Raw genomic sequence first — 24,456 nt, 5'->3', positions numbered from 1 at the left:
TTTTTTTTTTTTTAGCACTGTTGTCGTGCGTTATCTGTGCTGCTCCACAGCGTGTTTAGTCGATTTTTATTTTAATTTAGCACCGTTGTCGTGCGTTCGCTGTTGTCATGCGTTGCCTGTGCTGCTTCATGGCCTGTTTGGTGCCTTGATTGGGGCACTCCTTCTGCTGAATCACCTCTAAATTATTTACACATTATTCACTTTGTGTGTTTTTAGGAATCCGCTAGGTTGCGTAGCTACTAGCTCTTAGCCGATTTAGCATGGCGGCTTCTCCTGTCTCTCCCGTACTTTTCTGCTCTGGGTGTGAAATGTTTAGTTATTCCTCGGCCTCCTTTAGCAGTAACGGTACTTGTAATAAGTGCAGCTTATTCGTAGCTTTGGAGGCCAGGCTGGGCGAATTGGAGACTCGGCTCCGCACCGTGGAAAATTCTACAGCTAGCCAGGCCCCTGTAGTCGGTGCGGACCAAGGTAGCTTAGCCGCCGTTAGTTCCCCCCTGGCAGATCCCGGGCAGTCGGGAAAGCAGGCTGACTGGGTGACTGTGAGGAGGAAGCGTAGCCCTAAACAGAAGCCCCGTGTACACCGCCAACCCGTTCACATCTCTAACCGTTTTTCCCCACTCGACGATACACTCGCCGAGGATCAAACTCTGGTTATTGGCGACTCTGTTTTGAGAAATGTGAAGTTAGCGACACCAGCAACCATTGTCAATTGTCTTCCGGGGGCCAGAGCAGGCGACATCGAAGGACATTTGAAATTGCTGGCTAAGGCTAAGCGTAAATTTGGTAAGATTGTAATTCACGTCGGCAGTAATGACACTCGGTTACGCCAATCGGAGGTCACTAAAATTAACATTAAATCGGTGTGTAACTTTGCAAAAACAATGTCGGACTCTGTTGTTTTCTCTGGGCCCCTCCCCAATCAGACCGGGAGTGACATGTTTAGCCGCATGTTCTCCTTGAATTGCTGGCTGTCTGAGTGGTGTCCAAAAAATGAGGTGGGCTTCATTGATAATTGGCAAAACTTCTGGGGAAAACCTGGTCTTGTTAGGAGAGACGGCATCCATCCCACTTTAGATGGAGCAGCTCTCATTTCTAGAAATCTGGCCAATTTTCTTGGATCCTCCAAACTGTGACTGTCCAGCGTTGGGACCAGGAGGCAGAGCTGTGGTCTTATACACCTCTCTGCAGCTTCTCTCCCCCTGCCATCCCCTCATTACCCCATCCCCGTAGAGACGGTGCCTGCTCCCAGACCACCAATAACCAGCAAAAATCTATTTAAGCATAAAAATTCAAAAAGAAAAAATAATATAGCACCTTCAATTGCACCACAGACTAAAACAGTTAAATGTGGTCTATTAAACATTAGGTCTCTCTCTTCTAAGTCCCTGTTGGTAAATGATATAATGATTGATCAACGTATTGATTTATTCTGCCTAACAGAAACCTGGTTACAGCAGGATGAATATGTTAGTTTAAATGAGTCAACACCCCCGAGTCACACTAACTGTCAGAATGCTCGTAGCACGGGCCGTGGCGGAGGATTAGCAGCAATCTTCCATTCCAGCTTATTAATTAATCAAAAACCTAGACAGAGCTTTAATTCATTTGAAAGCTTGTCTCTTAGTCTTGTCCATTCCAAATTGGAAGTCCCAAAAACCAGTTTTATTTGTTATTATCTATCGTCCACCTGGTCGTTACTGTGAGTTTCTCTGTGAATTTTCAGACCTTTTGTCTGACTTAGTGCTTAGCTCAGATAAGATAATTATAGTGGGCGATTTTAACATCCACACAGATGCTGAGAATGACAGCCTCAACACTGCATTTAATCTATTATTAGACTCTATCGGCTTTGCTCAAAAAGTAAATGAGTCCACCCACCACTTTAATCATATCTTAGATCTTGTTCTGACTTATGATATGGAAATAGAAGACTTAACAGTATTCCCTGAAAACTCCCTTCTGTCTGATCATTTTTTAATAACATTTACATTTACCCTGATGGACTACCCTGCAGTGGGGAATAAGTTTCATTACACTAGAAGTCTTTCAGAAAGCGCTGTAACTAGGTTTAAGGATATGATTCCTTCTTTATGTTCTCTAATGTCATATACCAACACAGAGCAGAGTAGCTACCTAAACTCTGTAAGGGAGTTAGAGTATCTCGTCAATAGTTTTACATCCTCATTGAAGACAACTTTGGATGCTGTAGCTCCTCTGAAAAAGAGAGCTTTAAATCAGAAGTGTCTGACTCCGTGGTATAACTCACAAACTCGTAGCTTAAAGCAGATAACCCGTAAGTTGGAGAGGAAATGGCGTCTCACTAATTTAGAAGATCTTCACTTAGCCTGGAAAAAAGAGTTTGTTGCTCTATAAAAAAGCCCTCCGTAAAGCTAGGACATCTTTCTACTCATCACTAATTGAAGAAAATAAGAATAACCTCAGGTTTCTTTTCAGCACTGTAGCCAGGCTGACAAAGAGTCAGAGCTCTATTGAGCTGAGTATTCCATTAACTTTAACTAGTAATGACTTCATGACTTTCTTTGCTAACAAAATTTTGACTATTAGAGAAAAATTACTCATAACCATCCCAAAGATGTATCGTTATCTTTGGCTGCTTTCAGTGATGCCGGTATTTGGTTAGACTCTTTCTCTCCGATTGTTCTGTCTGAGTTATTTTCATTAGTTACTTCATCCAAACCATCACATGTTTATTAGACCCTATTCCTGCCAGGCTGCTCAAGGAAGTCCTACCATTATTTAATGCTTCAATCTTAAATATGATCAATCTATCTTTGTTAGTTGGTTATGTACCACAGGCCTTTAAGGTGGCAGTAATTAACCATTACTTAAAAAGCCATCACTTGACCCAGCTATCTTAGCTAATTATAGGCCAATCTCCAACCTTCCTTTTTCTCTCAAAGATTCTTGAGAGGGTAGTTGTAAAACAGCTAACTGATCACCTGCAGAGGAATGGTCTATTTGAAGAGTTTCAGTCAGGTTTTAGAATTCATCATAGTACAGAAACAGCATTAGTGAAGGTTACAAATGATCTTCTTATGGCTTCGGACAGTGGACTTGTGCTGCTTTTGATACTGTTGACCATAAAATTTTATTACAGAGATTAGAGCATGTCATAGGTATTAAAGGCACTGCGCTGCGGTGGTTTGAATCATATTTGTCTAATAGATTACAGTTTGTTCATGTAAATGGGGAATCTTCTTCACAGACTAAAGTTAATTATGGAGTTCCACAAGGTTCTGTGCTAGGACCAATTTTATTCACTTTATACATGCTTCCCTTAGGCAGTATTATTAGACGGTATTGCTTAAATTTTCATTGTTACGCAGATGATACCCAGCTTTATCTATCCATGAAGCCAGAGGATACACACCAATTAGCTAAACTGCAGGATTGTCTTACAGACATAAAGACATGGATGACCTCTAATTTCCTGCTTTTAAACTCAGATAAAACTGAAGTTATTGTACTGGCCCCACAAATCTTAGAAGCATGGTGTCTAACCAGATCGTTACTCTGGATGACATATCCTGATCTCTAGTAATACTGTGAGAAATCTTGGAGTCATTTTTGATCAGGATATGTCATTCAAAGCGCATATTAAACAAATATGTAGGACTGCCTTTTTGCATTTACGCAATATCTCTAAAATCAGAAAGGTCTTGTCTCAGAGTGATGCTGAAAAACTAATTCATGCATTTATTTCCTCTAGGCGGGACTATTGTAATTCATTATTATCAGGTTGTCCTAAAAGTTCCCTAAAAAGCCTTCAGTTGGTTCAGAATGCTGCAGCTAGAGTACTGACGGGGACTAGCAGGAGAGAGCATATCTCACCCGTGTTGGCCTCTCTTCATTGGCTTCCTGTTAATTCTAGAATAGAATTTAAAATTCTTCTTCTTACTTATAAGGTTTTGAATAATCAGGTCCCATCTTATCTTAGGGACCTCGTAGTACCATATTACCCCATTACAGCGCTTCGCTCTCAGACTGCGGGCTTACTTGTAGTTCCTAGGGTTTGTAAGAGTAGAATGGGAGGCAGAGCCTTCAGCTTTCAGGCTCCTCTCCTGTGGAACCAGCTCCCAATTCAGATCAGGGAGACAGATACCCTCTCTACTTTTAAGATTAGGCTTAAAACTTTCCTTTTCGCTAAGGCTTATAGTTAGGGCTGGATCGGGTGACCCTGGACCATCCCTTGGTTATGCTGCTTTAGACGTAGATTGTGGGGGGGGTCCCATGATGCACTGTTTCTTTCTCTTTTTGCTCCGTATGCATCACTCTGCATTTAATCATTAGTGATCGATCTCTGCCCCCCTTCACGGCATGTCTTTTTCCTGGTTTTTTCCCTCAGCCCCAACCAGTCTCAGCAGAAGACTGCCCCTCCCTGAGCCTGGTTCTGCTGGAGGTTTCTTCCTGTTAAAAGGGAGTTTTTCCTTCCCACTGTGGCCAAGTGCTTGCTCATAGGGGGTCGTTTTGACCGTTGGGGTTTTTCATAATTATTGTATGGCCTTGCCTTACAATATGGAGCGCCTTGGGGCAACTGTTTGTTGTGATTTGGCGCTATATAAAAAAAAAGTTGATTGATTGATTGACTCCTCCACAATCCACAAACCCAGCTCCCAGCTGCGAGTAGTCAAACAGGTATGCCTGCAAAATACGCAGGAGAACAAAACGTGCGTTCAGCACCAAAAACGGCTGAGAGTTTTACCTGAGGTAAGACGATATCTTGGCAGCGAGGTGGAGTTGCTGCCCGGCTTTTATGGAGATGGTGGTGATGAGTGACAGCTGGTGTAGATGATGAGTGACAGCTGTCACTCCCGGTTGCTCCTACGAGGAGGTTGCGCCCCCTCGTGCCTGAAGCCTGTACTTCAGGCAGGGCGCCCTCTGGTGGTGGGCCAGCAGTACCTCCTCTTCAGCGGCCCACACAACAGCTTCAGTGTCTCAAACATGGATGCTCGCAATAGTCAATGTAATATTTTCCATAGTTTGAGCATAAATAAACTTCACAGTTTAGTGTCAGTGTCTGTTGTTTGACTATAGTCCAAGTCTGGGTGTCCATGACAACTGCCACAGAAAATTCCAGGCCTCTAAGTCCATTATTTGCTGAGATATTCGACCATGAACATGGCTCCAGAAATGACAGCCATAATTTTTGCCTAAAAAACGTCAGACCCCATGCACACTAAATTGGCCATATCTCAGAAAGTACTTGGCCTACAGGCCTCAAACTTCAGATTTGTTGTTCTGAATAGTCTGGGAATATTTGATTAAAATTTAAAGAAAATCTGAGACAAAGTGTGTGAGGACCCTCAAATGCTGTATTCATTGAATTGACATGGAATGACCCATAAGAGTGATTGGGGCATGTTTGATTTAAGATATAATGTAAACAAGAGCAGTCATAGATTTTTGATGTCCGCCAATCCAGATCTGGCTCACCTCCAAAATTTAATGGTGTCTTCCATACCCTAATATCTATCTGTGGTGCATGCAAATTTGGTGAGAATCTGTCAAGTAGTTTTGAAGTAATGCTTCAAAGCCTGTATAAAGTGAAATCTTGGTCCAGAATATGGATCCGGATCCAGATCACCTCCAAAATTTAATAGAGTCTTCCATGGCCTAATATGTATCTGTGTTGAAATTTTCATCAAGATCTGTGATGTAGTTTTGATGTAATCCTTCAGAGCATATATAAATTGAAATCTTGATCCAGAATCCGGATCTGGATCCAGATCCAGATCACCTCCAAAATTCAGTGGAGTCTTCCATGCCCTAATATCTATCTGTGGTGCAAATGTGGTGAGAATCTGTTATGTAGTTTTGATGTAATCCTTCAAAGTGTATACTAAGTGAAATCGTGATCCAGAATCTGGATCCTGATCACCGCCTAAATTTAAAGGTGTCTTTCATGGCCTAATATGTATCCGTGGTGAACATATGGTGAGAATCCCTGCAGTAGTTTTGACATAATCCTTCAACAACTAGATAAAGTGAAACTTGATCCCAGATCCGGATCCAGATCACCTCCAAAATTTAATGGCATCTTCCATGGCCTAATATGTGTCTGTGTTGAAACGTTTGTCAAAATTTGTGAAGTAGTTTTGACGTAATCCTTCAAAGCCTATATAAAGAGAATGTTGATCTAGAATCCAGATGTGTATCCAGATTACATCCAAAATTCAGTGGAGTGTTCCATGCCCTAATATCTATCTGTTGTGCAAATTTGGCGAGAATCTGTGAAGTAGTTTTGACGTAATCCTTCAAGGCGTATATAAAGTTAAATCTTGATCCAGAGTCCGGACTCAGATCCGGATCACCTCCAAAATTTAATGGAGTCTTCCATGGCCTAATATCTATCTGTGGTGAAAATTTGGTGAGAATCTGTGAAGTAGTTTTGATGTAATCATTCAAAGACTATATAAAGTGAAACTTGACCCAGAATCCGGATCCAGATCACCTCCAAAATTGAGTGGACTCTTCCATGGCCTAATATGAATCTGTGGTAAAAACATTTGTCAAAATCCGTGCAGTAGTTTTGACGTAATCCTGCTAACAGTTAGACAGACCAATAACCCCTGCAGTGTCTGTAATCAACCATTTCTGCAGTGCGGCTCTTCTTTGAAGCTTGAAGCAATGAAGCATTGATCCTTCAAATTTAGTGCATTACTTTAAAACTAAAACATATCTGATATTTTCATATTAAAACTTCAGATGTGACGCTAATTTAAATAACTTGTCTGAAATTAGTTTGGTTAAAATTTGAACCATAAGTTAAAACTGTATGCCTCTGGATGACTTGAGTGATATTTCCAGCGTATCAGTATGGGGTCAAAAGAAATGAGCTTTTTTTCTTTTCTGTGACCAGTTCTCCTTTGCCTGTAGAGGATAGAGTGGTTTCTTTTGGAACCAGCTCTCCTCTGTTTGCAGAAGATAGAACTGCACATCTGCTACAGAACATTTAACAGGTAGGTACTCAACTGATTTTAAACTTAATAAATGTTTGTAACTGTAAAGCTTTGTTCGCCATGTCTGCAAAAATGTTAGCGGTCTAAAAATTATCAGACCAAAACTTATCGTAAGATAATTGGTCTGATGATGTTATCTGAAAAGCTAATCCGATAATGAAAACATTAGCTTTGATAATTAGCGGTTAACTAATAGTGGTTAACTGGGAACTGTGCCCACCACTGAGTTTACCTCCAGAACTATCTGCCGAGCTAGAAAACTGCTGCATCCTAGTAAGAGCAGAATACTACTGGAATGAATTTGAATAAGGAAAGTTGTTTTTTTTTTCTTACCAAAATGGATGCTGCTCTCACTGCAGTTTACTGTCTGGAATAGTCCCAGATTGCATTTCAGAGCTTCTAGAATTCAAACGTTTTCGTGCGGGAGGTGTTGGGAGGTATTTTTGGGTTATAGCTTTTTTTGTTTTTCACCACTTTCATCCCTGAATATGTCAATCATGTCACTTTTGTGCGGATTAAAGTCACTAACTGGGACTCCTGTTTTGTTGCGAGAAAGAAACGAGAATCGTCCTCCGTTCTGTTCACACATCTCCAAACGCTGTGCAGCTCTCTGCCAAGTCAAGTTAGAACGATAGAGTCCAGTCGGAATTAATAACTTCAGAGTGAAACGCCATTTAAATCAGTTGACATCTCTTTCCAAACGTAATACAAACAGACTGCAGTCGATCAAAACTTTTTTCCTCCCAAAATGAGACATCCTGTGCTGACGTGCAGCACCCGGCTGAGCTCAGCTCAGTGGTATGGAGAGACACTCATGTCAAAATGTCTGAATGGGAAAGTTTTTGACAAAAACTACAGATTTTATTTATTTTTATTTATGCCCAGAGATCAAGGATCCAGTGACCAATTTCATATTTATTTTAAAATGTTGTTGACATAGAAAATCTGTAAAGCCTACTTTTAGTCAGTGGTGGACACAGATAACCAAAAAATTGACTTCGATAACAGATAATCAGATAATTGAAAGGTTATCTTTGATAAAAATAAAACGATAAACCACCCAAAAATGTATCGGAAGTTACAGATAACCGATAAATTCCGGCATTGTCTTTTGTACATTTGCAACTAATAGTAAATTGAATTTTTAAGTTTTAACACCACAACCACTTCTGGAAGCATCAAAAGCTACAACAGAACCAAACAATGAGCCCACACTTGTGTCTTTGAACATCTTGCATCCTGCTACAAGCTCTTGTTTACTACACAGCTTCCAGCACAGACACAAGCTGAGAGCAGCCACAAAACACAGCTCTCTACCAATCATAATGCTCCGGTCAGGCGGAGGTCTTGGAAAATAAAGCCATGCTGACTTATGGTTTTGATCTATAAATAACATTAATACCGATAGAATAACTCCACTAATGTCAATTCTGTTATTTGTACAAAGTTAAAATATAACATATATCTTTTAATGTTGAATAATGCACTAATTCTGAGGTTTTGTAACAAACACAGACAGATCGCAAAGGATTCTGGGTAAAATGTGCCTCTGCTAAACACTGATTGGTTCAGTCATTCATTATGTAAACCAACACATTAATGTGACGTGTGTCGTGTGTTGGTGTTTACAGATAAATGTGCTTTTGTAAAATATTTCATTTTTTTATTTGTAAAAACAGCCATTTTTACGGAGCCCTGGAAGTGTCATCGCAAAATGTTTTGCATGTGGAAAGAATTTTATGTTTTATCTTGTCATCTTTATGACCTATTTCTCACACAATATTGTCATGTGCTCTCATGAATTTGATGATGTTTTATGATGTTGTGCGCACATTTTATTATATTGTGCAATGTGCACGTTTTATTATATTGTAAAACGTGCACTCAATATTGTCTTGACACATAAATGTTGGCTATTCGCCCTATTGACGTTTCAAATCCCGCAAAACCTTGGTGAGTTCGCTGCGCTGCGAGATCTCAGTAACAATGAGAACTGCATTGAGACGCTTTGATCACGCTGTACTTTAACAGCACACAGACAACACCAACATCGCAACATAAAACTATTTTTATATTGTGCCTAAAACTCTCGTGAATATATTCTCTGGGTTTATAGACGTTGTTATTGTGTTTATTTTATGTAAACATGCGAGAATCACAGGCTATCTCTCCGTTATTTTCAGTGGGAGCTGCTGTGAGCTGCAATCACTTTCTGATCATGTTGTTCTGGAGGAAAGTGAAGTTTGCTCTTTAGCGTCTTAATTATTGTTCTTTACAACACTGTTTGTCCTCTTTGTTTGAGACTAATATATATAATATGTCTGAAATTTGGTTTGCGTTTATTAAATTCCACGTAGATTAAACGTAACAGACACGGATTATTTGTTATAATTGTTTTAGTAAGTTTTCAGGGTATCATGCAGCAGTCGCTTATTAACGTGATGAAAAGCATAACAAAAATACATTTTTGTAGTATAATATTAATTTACAACTGTCATCGTGTTGATTCTCTATATGTTGTTGACTGCAGCGACTCTCTGGTACGCAAGAGATTATGGGATACGTCAAATGGGTCGAATGAACACTACTGGCCAGTAGTTGGCAGTAGAGACCTTGAAAACGTGCCAAAACAAAATTCCAGATAATCCGTGTCTGCTACATTTAAGATGCGTGGAATTTAATAAACGCAGATACAATAACAACGTCTATAAACCCAGAGAATATATTCATGAGAGTTTTAGGCACTAGAGTTTAATGCTGTTGTCCGTAGAGCCTTATCAGTGTGTTTGAAATGCATTTCTCATGTTGTGAACATACTATTACCCTATCCTACCCAAAATGCACTGCTGGGCACAGCATATATCCACGCTACAACCTTAAAAATTAGCGCATTACTTTAAAACTAAAACATGTATCTGAGTTTTTCACTTTATAAAACTTCAGACATGACATTAATTTAAATAACTTGTCCGACATTAGTTTGGTTAAAAGTTGAACCATAAGTTAAAAATGTATGCCGCTGGATGACTTGGGTGATATTGCCCGCATATCAGTATGGGGTTAAGAGAAACGAGTTTTTGTTTCTCCCCCGGGACCATTTCTCCTTTGCCTGCAGAGGATAGAGCGGTTTCTTCTTAAAGCAGGTCTTCTCTGTTTTGCAGAGGATAGAACTACACATCAGCTACAAAACATTTAACAGGTAGGTGCTCAACTGATTTTAAGTTTTATAAATATTTGTAGCTGTTCAGCTTTATTTGCCACGTTATCGGTCTAAAAATTATCGGACAAAAAATTTATCACAAGATAATTAGTCCAATAATGGTTTTTAAAGTTATCTAAAAAGATAATCCGATAATGAAAACATTATCTTCGATAATTATCGGTTATTGGATTATTGGAACTGTGCCCACCACTGCTTTTAGTACACAGAAAATTCACAAGAGGTTTCGATAAGGGAATTGATAAGGAATCGGATCGATAAGCGTATTCGATAATGGCATCGATATCGATAAAATCTTATCAATATCCATCCCTAATCATGTTTATTATGGATGTAACGGCCCGTTCAGCTGTGCGCACTGCAGCGCGGCTTTGAGGCGCACTGATTCACAGTGATGCACGGTGTTTTCGGTGTGATTGCACAATGTTCACGTCGAGTGCACATAACGATTGCGTGCCACAGACTATGCACATTACAATATTTCATTTGAATACGCCGAGCAGGATGCATGGGGGTGCAGTTCGGGATCTGTCGGCAGGATTAGACATGCCTGACCATAGTGAATGTCTCTCAAGCACGATCAAACTGTTAAATCAAGAATGGGCAGGTGTTACATGTTTTACATGCAGGCAAGTGTTGTTTTCATCAAAGCTTGTAAGCTTTTTTTGTTGTCATAGAAACTAAACCCACAACAGGGCTTTTTGAAAATGAAAACACTGGTATGAAATGCTCCACAGTGCGATGACAGTGCTTTTCTGCCAAAAAAAAAAAGCTTTATAAACTCGGGGCCTGTGTAACTGATGAGGAGTTATGATACAGACTTTATGCTCATGATGATAAATGTAGATAAATGCAGCAGTCAGTCTTGGGTGTGTTTGCATAGGGATTATTTTCAAATTAAAAGCATTTTCTTTCATGAAAAAATAGTCTACAGAAAGTGTTTTTATAAATATATACCTTAAAAAAGGGGCTTTGTCTTATAATCAGGGTCGTCTTACATTTTGAACAATAAAATACATTTATAAATTTAGCAATTAAATGACCCAACTCATTTTTTTGTTGCTTTTAAAACTAAGTGAGTGATACTGCTGTGGTCCTCTCATGTTCCCTCAGATCACCATAGTAATATGAGCGAAGTGCCACACAGTGGCTCGAAGCTCGCTCACGGTACGGGGAGTTCCAAACAGGATGTGCCAAATTTTGATTCAACAGTGAAACAGGAAATATCAAATGTTGAACACTTCCTGGCATGGGTGGGGCTAGAGTGGAGGCCAGGGTTGCACTGGACTCCCCTGAAATCTGATTGGACAGAGATGATTGACATGTCATGGCCCCGTATGTCTGGTTTAAAAGAGCTGCATTTTGAAATCAGTGAGTCACATTGACTGCTAGGTTCCTCCTGTCCAATAGTTGGTGCTGTGTACCACAAACGTTCCAATCCACCTTAGTAGAAGAATAAAAATGTTTGCCTTAGATTTGAACTGAACACATTGTTTGAACCATGGACTAATAATTCAATTCAATTCAATTTTTTTTTTTTATATAGCGCCAAATCACAACAAACAGTTGCCCCAAGGCGCTTTATATTGTAAGGCAAGGCCATACAATAATTATGTAAAACCCCAACGGTCAAAACGACCCCCTGTGAGCAAGCACTTGGCTACAGTGGGAAGGAAAAACTCCCTTTTAACAGGAAGAAACCTCCAGCAGAACCAGGCTCAGGGAGGGGCAGTCTTCTGCTGGGACTGGTTGGGGCTGAGGGAGAGAACCAGGAAAAAGACATGCTGTGGAGGGGAGCAGAGATCGATCACTAATGATTAAATGCAGAGTGGTGCATACAGAGCAAAAAGAAAAAGAAACAGTGCATCATGGGAACCCCCCAGCAGTCTACGTCTATAGCAGCATAACTAAGGGATGGTTCAGGGTCACCTGATCCAGCCCTAACTATAAGCTTTAGCAAAAAGGAAAGTTTTAAGCCTAATCTTAAAAGTAGAGAGGGTGTCTGTCTCCCTGATCTGAATTGGGAGCTGGTTCCACAGGAGAGGAGCCTGAAAGCTGAAGGCTCTGCCTCCCATTCTACTCTTACAAACCCTAGGAACTACAAGTAAGCCTGCAGTCTGAGAGCGAAGCGCTCTATTGGGGTAATATGGTACTACGAGGTCCCTAAGATAAGATGGGACCTGATTATTCAAAACCTTATAAGTAAGAAGAAGAATTTTAAATTCTATTCTAGAATTAACAGGAAGCCAATGAAGAGAGGCCAATATGGGTGAGATATGCTCTCTCCTTCTAGTCCCCGTCAGTACTCTAGCTGCAGCATTTTGAATTAACTGAAGGCTTTTTAGGGAACTTTTAGGACAACCTGATAATAATGAATTACAATAGTCCAGCCTAGAGGAAATAAATGCATGAATTAGTTTTTCAGCATCACTCTGAGACAAGACCTTTCTGATTTTAGAGATATTGCGTAAATGCAAAAAAGCAGTCCTACATATTTGTTTAATATGCACTTTGAATGACATATCCTGATCAAAAATGACTCCAAGATTTCTCACAGTATTACTAGAGGTCAGGGTAATGCCATCCAGAGTAAGGATCTGGTTAGACACCATGTTTCTAAGATTTGTGGGGCCAAGTACAATAACTTCAGTTTTATCTGAGTTTAAAAGCAGGAAATTAGAGGTCATCCATGTCTTTATGTCTGTAAGACAATCCTGCAGTTTAGCTAATTGGTGTGTGTCCTCTGGCTTCATGGATAGATAAAGCTGGGTATCATCTGCGTAACAATGAAAATTTAAGCAATACCGTCTAATAATACTGCCTAAGGGAAGCATGTATAAAGTGAATAAAATTGGTCCTAGCACAGAACCTTGTGGAACTCCATAATTAACTTTAGTCTGTGAAGAAGATTCCCCATTTACATGAACAAATTGTAATCTATTAGACAAATATGATTCAAACCACCGCAGCGCAGTGCCTTTAATACCTATGGCATGCTCTAATCTCTGTAATAAAATTTTATGGTCAACAGTATCAAAAGCAGCACTGAGATCTAACAGAACAAGCACAGAGATGAGTCCACTGTCCGAGGCCATAAGAAGATCATTTGTAACCTTCACTAATGCTGTTTCTGTACTATGATGAATTCTAAAACCTGACTGAAACTCTTCAAATAGACCATTCCTCTGCAGATGATCAGTTAGCTGTTTTACAACTACCCTTTCAAGAATTTTTGAGAGAAAAGGAAGGTTGGAGATTGGCCTATAATTAGCTAAGATAGCTGGGTCAAGTGATGGCTTTTTAAGTAATGGTTTAATTACTGCCACCTTAAAAGCCTGTGGTACATAGCCAACTAACAAAGATAGATTGATCATATTAAGATCGAAGCATTAAATAATGGTAGGGCTTCCTTGAGCAGCCTGGTAGGAATGGGGTCTAATAAACATGTTGATGGTTTGGATGAAGTAACTAATGAGAATAACTCAGACAGAACAATCGGAGAGAAAGAGTCTAACCAAATACCGGCATCACTGAAAGCAGCCAAAGATAACGATACGTCTTTGGGATGGTTATGAGTAATTTTTTCTCTAATAGTTAAAATTTTGTTAGCAAAGAAAGTCATGAAGTCATTACTAGTTAAAGTTAATGGAATAGCACCAAATAGCACCAAAGTTATATTGGTGAGTAAATGACTGTATTTTATGCCAGAAATGCGGTCCAGGTTGTTAAAAGCGGCATGTCTCCTTTAATTTGGGTTGTCTTATATATGCGTGTATCTCCACTGATTTTTAAACGAGCAGGCAGCTGTTGATTAAATAACCTCTTAATTTTGCTGTCTGAAGGACTTAAATAACCTCTTAATTTTGCTCTCTGAGTGACACCAGGATGATGCATTTCACTTAAAAATACACATGCCACTGAGTGTTTCTCAGCTGTACTCAAAAGTATTGGAATACTTGGAATTTTGCACATTTTAATTTGTTTATGCCATTTCAAATACAAATAAATAAATAAACCAAAAGTTATCTTCCTTAAACTCAAACTGAAAGCAAATGTCTACAACTTGATTTAAATTCATTAAAAATATAAAATACAGCTTCCTGATGAAGTGGTGCAGAGGAGGATTTTCTTAAAAAGAAGACCTGAATGTTCAGCTACAATTTGCCAGAAAGTACATTTGAGATGAAAGACTAGATTTGATGTTTTGGTGAAAAGAAACTTTTGTATTTCTTTATAATTGATGTAAATAAAGTCCAAGACATATTCAGTGACTTGGAAATGTTCATGTTTCCATCCCCTGACTTGTCTGAAGAAATCTGGCAATAAAACTGATTATTATTTACAGGTACTATCAAGTTTTAGAGATTTGCTTTCAGTTTGAGTTTGAGGAACATAATTTTAGAAATTTTTAATGTTTATATTGTATTTCTTGTATTTGAAATGGCATAAACAAATTAATATGTGTGAAATACCAAGTGTACTTGGTATTTACTTTACTTTTGAAGGGCACTGTATCATAGGCATATCGTATATCATATTGATATGACAATATTGAGATATGATAATTTGGCCATATTGTACAGCCCTAATGTCAACTAGCTGAAAAATTTGAATATTAATTTACATCTACATTTAAAAAAATGCTTAAAGTGGCAGGGGGTTAAGAGGGCTGTAATTAGGAGGGTCTGTTGGGTGGAGCCCCACAGAAGCTGAAAAGCAAAAAGAGAAAAATGTTTAAAAAGGGGGGGGGGGGGGTCTGGGGGAGCTCAGTTGAAAGATTTTAGCCATGCTCATGCTCCCAAGAACCATTTTACTGAAAAAAGTCTGAAGGACCTAAATGACATGATTAGATGGTGAGGAGCTTCAGGCATGTGAGAGGCAAATAAGAGAAAATGCTTCAAAAGGTGGGGGATCTGGGGAAAGCTGAATGGTTTTAGTCATGCTGATGAACCCCTGAAACATTTACTCAAAAAAAGTCTGGACCTAAACCTCGGTCCCACCGAATAATAATCCATGAATAATGAGCCATGCATGGGTGTCAGGGCTGAGTGGAGGCGAGGCACAGACAGAGGCTGGACACAAATGCAGGCTCTCAAACAGGATGTATGAGTAAAAAGGATGGTCTTTATTACAGGCAGGGGTTCAGCAATGGAAGACAGTCCACTGAGCAAAAGTACCAGATAAGGAAGAGACAGAGGACGTGGTCAAAAACTAGCAGGGTCAGTACACGAGCAAACTGGGTTTTCAGAGCTGAGGCAAAAACAGGGTCCGGTAAACAGAGCAGAATCAAAACACGGCAAGAGCAAAAACAGAACGAGACAAAGCGCTAGTAAGTGATGAACATCATCGACAAACGAGCAGTGAGGGAATGAACAGGCAGTTTAAATAAAGAAGGCGGTGACAGGAAAACAAGGTGCACATGAGGACAAAGGATCTGGAAAGGGGGGCGTGGCTGGTAAATGAGGAACAGGTGCAAGAGAATGAGGGAGGAAAACGCAATGCAGGCAAACCAAAAGAACTAAGTGACTGGAAAATTAACAGAGAAAAATGAGACGTGCTTAAGGCAGAAAATAATAAACGTGAGCAAAACAAAAGGGGAAAACAACAGGAGATAATGTGACTAAGCAAAGTGGAAAACCTGGAGATCAATAATAATAAACACAGAACTGGAACTGAACTGACACTGAATAAAATATAGAAATAACTGCAGTGACAATACAAAATACTAATAAGAAATAAATCACAAAGAACATAATCAAATACTAAACACTGAAGATGAAAAATAAGCAAAACCTGTGACTAAGACTGGAACCCAAATAGGACAGAAGCATGACAGAACCCCCCCCCCCCAAAGGCGGACGGCCCTGACGGACGCCAACCCCCACCATGGGCAAACCAACACCGGGCGGTAGGAGGGGGAAAACGGATGGAGGGCATAAAGAAACAAGACCATGTAGCACAGAACCACCAGGCAGACCGACAACCCCAAGACAGACTGGTAGGAGAACCACTGGGTGACTACCAAGGACCAAAGCAGAACCAGGAGAGCGACTGCGAGACTTCACACCATGAATGACCGTATCTGGGATCTGTCTTAAGGCGAAATCAGGAGGACGGCCATGAGGCCCAACACCGTTTATAACAACCTTAGGGGACTGTGTTCCAGCAGGATCCGGAGGGCGATCAGGAGTCTCAACACAGTGTATCGGTACATTAGGGAACCGGTTATGGAGTATAATGGTCCTAATGGCGAGGTCAGAGGAGCTATCTGAGATCATTCCAGAACCAACAGACTTGGAAAAACGTAGAGGGACAATAAGTCGCCGAAAAATGGAGCTTACCAAAAGAAGAAGCTGAGAACATTCGGACAACAATATACTGGGTTGCCTGAAACCCCAAATCCAAGTAATGGCCGAATAAAATGGGCGTGAGATTAGGTGCAAAGCATAACCCAGGCAGGAGCTGAACCGATTAATCTGTGAGCAATGACGTGAATAAAAAGGGAGCTTGAATGCAGGATCTACATGCCGAAGCACATAATTCCATAAGAGGGGGCCGTTATGTAAATGAATAACTGAGACCAGATTAGACAAAAAAACATTTTGAAACACCTGCCCTTTCCAGGTATTAAACACATCAGACAGCCAGTAAGGGCCTATTCGTTTACTGAAAAAAAAGAAGCGAACAAAAAGAAAACATGTATGCGAATTTAATGTGTTGAAACCAAGGACCCCATAAACCCAAGATTAACCAGACAATATTCTCACTCAGTGGAAGGGCGGAAATCTGGCAGGACAGAGACTTGAATTGACAAACTTGCTTATTCCAAGAAATTGATAAATTAAAAAAAGCAGTTGACCAAACTCTGCAGAAATTTAGAACCCATACCCTTAAACAGAGATTTCAATTGGTAATGAGAGAGAACAAATCTCCCCATTTCACACCCAAACCCCAGAGAGGAACAGAGAAATAACACCATTAAACCAGATGTCATAATCGATTCAAAGTGAGGCTTTAGCGGAATCCATTCCAACCAGTGGCACTGATATTTAAACAGGCTTCTTGATACATCAGAAATCACTGTCAAAATGCAGCAGAGATACACACAGACATGAAATGAAGATTCACTGACCATCCCACCATGACTGCACTTGGTGGGTGCCTTCCAGAGTGCCACTGTCGCTGAGGCTGGATGAGGAGGAGATGACAGTCTGACTGTCATAACTGATGAAGTGCGTGCGGGGAATGCCACTTCAGGCGTCGTTTCGGAGCGTGATGTGGCACGCGCTGAGACTGATTCACTTGGCCCCACTGGTGTTACAGGAGTGATGCGCTCTGGTGCCGCTTCTCCGGACATGGCTGGTGAGACTGGGACAACATGCTCTGGTGCCGCTTCTCCTGACGCGGCTGGTGAGACTGGGACGGCGTGCTCTGGTGCCGCTTCTCCTGACGTGGCTGGTGAGACTGGGGCGGCGTGCTCTGGTGCCGCTTCTCCTGACGCGGCTGGTGTGGCTGGAGCGATGCGCGCTGGTGCTGCTCTGTCAAGCGCTACAGGTGCCGCAGAGGCAGCGTGCTCCAAATCAGATCTGGCAACCATAGCCGGTGTCACCGAGTGCAGAGATGACCTTCCCGATGGCTCTGCCAGCGTAGAATCTGGAGAGGCGATGGGTAATGATGGTGCGTCGGTTTCCACTGGTGTAATTTTGCTTGGAGCTGGTGCCTGCAGTTTCAGCACTCGCGATTTCCGGGGTGCAGGTATTGGTGGAAGACCAGAGGGGAATGATGCCAGACTAGGGGCTGGGCATGGCAGTGATTCCAACCTTTCTGACTGGGTTGGTGCCGCCGGCTTTTGCGCAGGTGCGCACCAGGCTGCATCCGAGAGAGTTATGTATCGGGGTTCGGCAGAACATATATATCTAATATGAATTATATCTAATTCAAACAAAAAAATCCATCGGGTCCTCAACACAGGGAGGAACTCGACCCTGCTTGAAAAGAGTTTTTATATTTGCTAACTCAGGAAAAGAGGTGACCACATCTGCCTCGGTTTGTATGAGCTGATCGAGAGTTGACAGAACATGACGTTGGTTCTGTCGACTCGGATTGTCCTGGTACTCAAAAAACAAGTCCTATATTTTAAACAGTACTGAAGCTGTGTCCTGGAGCGCTAACTGCTCTGTCTCAGAAAAATCTTCGTCATCACAGTCGCTCCACTCAGAGTCATCATCGGTAGACAGGTGAATCCAGGTGAGCCTCAGGATGTTTTACCCAGTCGGGTAGTCTTTCCCCAGAAAAAATAGTGTCCAGATCCTGCAGGTCAGGAAAGACTTCATAAAGCCAAACATTTCTTCCAGCAGTTCCCAAGCCTGCTCTAGATAATCAAACTTCTCCCTCGGAGAGTAGCAGTCTTGGAAACACACGAAAAAGAATTTTATGTCGTCAAAAATCCTCTTGATGGCATCGAGGTCCAGGTTCCTGCCGACAGGGTTCGAGCCCGCTGCGTCCATGTCTGGCTCATTTGTACTGTCAGGGCTGAGCGGAGGCAAGGCACAGACAGAGGCTGGACACAAATGCAGGCTCTCAAACAGGATGTATGAGTAAAAAGGATGGTCTTTATTACATGCAGGGGTTCGGCAACAGGAAGACAGTCCACAGAGCAAAAGTACCAGACAAGGACGAGACAGAGGACATGGTCAACAACTAGCAGGGTCAGTACATGAGCAAACTGGGTTTTCAGAGCTGAGGCAAAAACAGGGTCCGGTAAACAGAGCAGAATCAAAACACGGCAAGAGCAAAAACAGAACGAGACAAAGTGCTGGTAAGTGATGAACATCATTGACAAACGAGCAGTGAGGGAATGAACAGACGCAGTTTAAATAAAGAAGGCGGTGACAGGAAAACAAGGTGCACGTGAGGACGAAGGATCTGGAAAGGGGGGCGTGACTGACAGATGAGGAACAGGTGCAAGAGAGTGAGGGAGGAAAACGCAATGCAGGCAAACCAAAAGAACTAAGTGACTGGAAAATTAACAGAAAAATGAGACGTGCTTAAGGCAGAAAATAATAAACGTGAGCAAAACAAAAGGGGAAAAAAAACAGAAGATAATGTGACTAAGCAAAGTGGAAAACCAGGAGATCAATAATAATAAACACAGAATTGGAACAGAACTGACACTGAATAAAATATAGAAATAAATGCAGTGACAATACAAAATACTAATAAGAAATAAATCACAAAGAACATAATCAAATACTAAACACTGAAGATGAAAAATAAGCATGATGTAAAGAATGTGAAAAAGCTAAAGTAACATACATGACTAATAAAATAAAAGAAGACCAAGAATGAAACTAGTGACAAAGAAAAGCAATGAATGACTAAACCAAAAATGCAATACATGAGAACCAAGATCAGGAACACAGAATAATACATAAACATGAATAATCAAAAACAGACAAGAAAATAAACAAGCGGCCAAGCAAAAACAAAACAAAACAAAAACAAAGTGAAGAATGGGCTAAACGGAGAGAAAAGAAAAGGGAACGAAGACCGGAACCCAAATAGGACAGACGCATGACAATGGATATGTCAGCGATTATTTGAACAATGATCCACATTTTCATCTTTTACGTATCCGTTATGAAGAAGCCTCTATGTGCTTCTAAGTATCTCACATGTGCCAGGTATCAGCCTCAAGTGAGACACGACCGGCCTGTCATTTGAGCCCCGTCCAGCTTCAAATGGCTTATGTCGCCGCATATGATCCATGTAGCACCATGTAACGCAATGTTGTTGCACGTTTAGGCATGAGTTTGGTCCAAACCTCCAGCCCTCCCACACTTGGTCCCTTTAAAGCAGGGGTGGGCAATCATGTGCCATGAAGGGCCGAAACACTGCAGGTTTTCCTATCTATCAATCACTTCAGCAGGTGATTTCATTAAAGATCAGGTGTTTATATTCAGGGGAGAAGCTCATCAGCAACCCACCTGTTGAGGTGACTGGTTGCAAGAAAAACCTGCACTGTCTCGGCCCTCGTTGCCCACCCCTGCTTTAAAGTGTGGGTTTTCAATTCACAGCATCCATTCAAGATGTTGTCACATTTTTTAAATGCAGTCCAAAAATACATGCTCCAGTACAGTCTGGTGGGTGTGCGCCGCGCACCAGGCTGCTGTTCACCTGTGTTCCAGAGTCATTAAATGCACCAGACTAGCTAGAACTGAGCCACGGGTTCCTGGACAGTCACCTCAGCATTTCTTGTTGCTGGATTTATTTCTTTCGCGGCTTAACAGGCATTTTTACACCATGATCCAACTTTTATCCATTGTTGTTGTCCAGTCGGCTTCTCCCGTTTTGTGTTCGGGGTCGCCACAGTGGATTCAACTAGATCCGCATTGGTATTTGGCACAGGTTTTTACGCCGGATGCCCTTCCTGATGCAACTCCAGTTTTAACTGGAGAAACACACGCAGCCGCTGGTGTTCCAAAGAGGTCTCCCATCCAAGTACTAACCAGGTCCTGCACTGCTGAGCTTCTGAGATCTGACAGGATCAGGCTGACACAGAACAGTTCGGCTTGTCTGTGAAATCGCTCTTTTGCGCGCGTTCTGCGTTCTTGGACAGTCGCCTCTGCTCTTCTTCTCACTGGCTTCATTTCTTCCATGGCTTTAAACACACATTTGACACCGTGATCCAACTTTTAACTTTGTGTTCGTCCGTTATTAACTGGTAAATCACTCTATTGCGCGTGCTGGCATTCTGCGTAAGTGCTCTTCTTGAGCACAAGTCATTGTGTCAGTGCGCACAGAACATGCCTCATGTGATCCATTAACAAGATGTTAAATCTACCATAAACATACTTTTACAGCAGCTTATAAAGAAGGAATGAACATGCAACTGTTTTACCAAGCTATTACAATAAAAAATAGTTACCTTTTAAGCTGTTCCAAAATACGTTCTCCACTTCATGAAGCAGGAGAGAGAGGGAGCAAAAAGGGTCCAGATGAAATGGTTCTCTGTGATTCCAGAAGCGATTAGATGTGTTTTCAACATCCATACTGACAGAAAATGATTAATCCGCTACAAAATAATAATTTTATATACAGCGTATGGCGCACAAAGCAGGTGGAATTGTGCGCAAGAGGGCTGAGCCTCTCCAAAACGGTCCTCGTAGCTGCCAGGCGCTCAGATAATGGGCTTTTAGCAGCCTCGTTCTCAACACACACATGCCTCTATAATCCTCGTTAGTCCTCATAGTAACTCGTACACAAACTGCCACACGCTGCTGTTGTTGCTAAATTTTGAACATCTTGAAATTAGCTTCACGCTCAGAGATGAGCCTCATTAACTGAACATAATGCCTCTCAGAGCCACTATTCTCCCACAATACAGCCCCTGGCAAAAATTATGGAATCACCGACCTCTGAGGATGTTCATTCAGTTGTTTAATTTTGTAGAAAAAAGCAGATCACAGACATGACACAAAACTAAAGTCATTTCAAATGGCAACTTTCTGGCTTTAAGAAACACTATAAGAAATCAGGAAAAAAATTGTGGCAGTAACGGTTACTTTTTAGACCAAGCAGAGGGAAAAAAATATGGAATCACTCAATTCTGAGGAAAAAATTATGGAATCATGAAAAACAAAAGAACGCTCCAACACATCACTCGTATTTTGTTGCACCACCTCTGGCTTTTATAACAGCTTGCAGTCTCTGAGGCATGGACTTAATGAGTGACAAACAGTACTCTTCATCAATCTGGCTCCAACTTTCTCTGATTGCTGTTGCCAGATCAGCTTTGCAGGTTGGAGCCTTGTCATGGACCATTTTCTTAAACTTCCACCAAAGATTTTCAATTGGAATAAGATCCGGACTATTTGCAGGCCATGACATTGACCCTATGTGTCTTTTTGCAAGGAATGTTTTCACAGTTTTTGCTCTATGGCAAGATGCATTATCATCTTGAAAAATGATTTCATCATCCCCAAACAGCCTTTCAATTGATGGGATAAGAAAAGTCCAAAATATCAACGTAAACTTGTGCATTTATGATGATGTAATGACAGCCATCTCCCCAGTGCCTTTACCTGACATGCAGCCCCATATCATCAATGACTGTGGAAATTTACATGTTCTCTTCAGGCAGTCATCTTTATAAATCTCATTGGAACGGCACCAACAAAAGTTCCAGCATCATCACCTTGCCCAATGCAGATTCGAGATTCATCACTGAATATGACTTTCATCCAGTCATCCACAGTCCACGATTGCTTTTCCTTAGCCCATTGTAACCTTGTTTTTTTCTGTTTAGGTGTTAATGATGGTTTTTGTTTAGCTTTTCTGTATGTAAATCCCATTTCCTTTAGGCAGTTTCTTACAGTTCAGTCACAGACGTTGACTCCAGTTTCCTCCCATTCGTTCCTCATTTGTTTTGTTGTGCATTTTCAATTTTTGAGACATATTGCTTTAAGTGTTCTGTCTTGATGCTTTGATGTCTTCCTTGGTCTACCAGTATGTTTGCCTTTAACAACCTTCCCATGTTGTTTGTATTTGGTCCAGAGTTTAGACACAGCTGACTGTGAACAACCAACATCTTTTGCAACATTGCGTGATGATTTATCCTCTTTTAAGAGTTTGATAATCCTCTCCTTTGTTTCAATTGACATCTCTCATGTTGGAGCCATGATTCATGTCAGTCCACTTGGTGCAACAGCTCTCCAAGGTGTAATCACTCCTTTTTAGATGCAGACTAATGAGCAGATCTGATTTGATGCAGGTGTTAGTTTTGGGGATGAAAATTTACAGGGTGATTCCATAATTTATTGAGTGAGCCCATATTTTTTTCCCCTCTGCTTGGTCTAAAAAGTAACCGTTACTGACTGCCACAAATTTGTTTCCTGATTTTTTATAGTGTTTCTTAAAGCCAGAAAGTTGCCATTTGAAATGACTTTAGTTTTGTGTCATGTCTGTGATCTGCTTTTTTTCTACAAAATTAAACAACTGAATAAACATCCTCCAAGGCCGGTGATTCCATAATTTTTGCCAGGGGTTGTAGTTGAATACCTCCTTTCGTAGCAAATAAAAACATGATGTGTGGCTCATTATTCATCCTTCATTATTTGGTGGGACCAGGGCTTAATGACATGGTGAGATGCTGAAGAGCTTTGCTCGTTCATGTCCACGACATATACATATTAATAATAATAATAATAATAATAATAACTCAAAATTTCAACGATAATAAACAGCTTGAGAATGAGTTACATGTCCCTGCAAAGTGAATGTGGTTGGCACATTAAGTTTCGAACAGTGAACATGTGGACCTCATCCAGGATCAAACCAATGTCATTTTCCCTCTGATTGTGCCTCTGTAGGAGTTTGTGATGGGGATCAAGGAGATGCCTCGGCTTGCTCGCTTCATCCCCAAAATCATGCTCGCTATCACTGTGACTGCGTGTGACGAGATGTACAGGAAAATCGCCTGCTGGCTCAATGACATGGGTGAGACAATCCAGCTCTTAGATCCAAACACAATCACAGATGCAGTTTTTTAGTTGTTTGATTTAAAGAACAAAAAAGTTCATAAAAGATGGCCTTTTAAAATGTTATTTTAAGCTGTTTAAAGAGTAGGTGACACCAAAAAATGTGCACAAATAACTACTAGAAATGATGAAATAGTAATATTTTAAAAAATCCCGAACAATAAAAGTCATTGATAAGTGCACAGGTGAAAGATAAACAACAGCTGATTCAAGCCCAAATCAATTGTAAGCACAGCGGTTGAAGAAAAGTCCCTCTGTGACACCGGCACTTCCTCCACTAAGCCACTTTGCGCCGCAAGTTAGAAGACTCGCAGCGCCTCATTCATTAATGTCTCAGTTACCACAAGTATCAGTGGATTCTGTCTGCACACGATGAAATTGTCCCATGATCCATAAAGAAAAAATAAATAAATAAAATATTGTGAAAATACTCAGTTTTGCCTCTGTGTGGAGTGGAGATGCCGCGGGACACCGTGTGCGCGCTGGTTGCTGTGCTGACGAATATAAATGTTACATTTGCCAATGAAATAGGTTCTGCCTGTGGTAGGAAGGCAAACCAAACCAGACTTAACTGTTCTGACACGTCTAATACTGTGCAGCACCGACCCGAACCACTCGGTGGTAACGGGGCTGTCAGTAGCCTGTAAAAATCCATAATTTAGCCGCATCATTGTTTAAGCTGCAGTGTTCAAAGTGTGTAAAAAAGTACTGTGTTTAG

At 41.0% G+C, this 24,456-nt stretch overlaps 1 protein-coding gene across 1 annotated transcript in view; it reads left to right on the top strand.

Annotated features, from left to right (window-relative positions):
• Positions 1 to 24,456, top strand: part of ano8b (anoctamin 8b) — a 216,655-nt gene that overhangs the window by 172,674 nt on the left and 19,525 nt on the right. Inside the window, 1 exon segment of the mRNA XM_034180124.1 lies at positions 23,571 to 23,697. Within this exon segment, the coding sequence (XP_034036015.1) occupies positions 23,571 to 23,697 (127 nt within the window).

The sequence above is a fragment of the Thalassophryne amazonica genome, chromosome 10 (assembly GCF_902500255.1).
Source record: "Thalassophryne amazonica chromosome 10, fThaAma1.1, whole genome shotgun sequence".
NCBI lineage: Eukaryota > Metazoa > Chordata > Actinopteri > Batrachoidiformes > Batrachoididae > Thalassophryne > Thalassophryne amazonica.
This window is presented reverse-complemented; position numbering and strand designations above follow the sequence as displayed.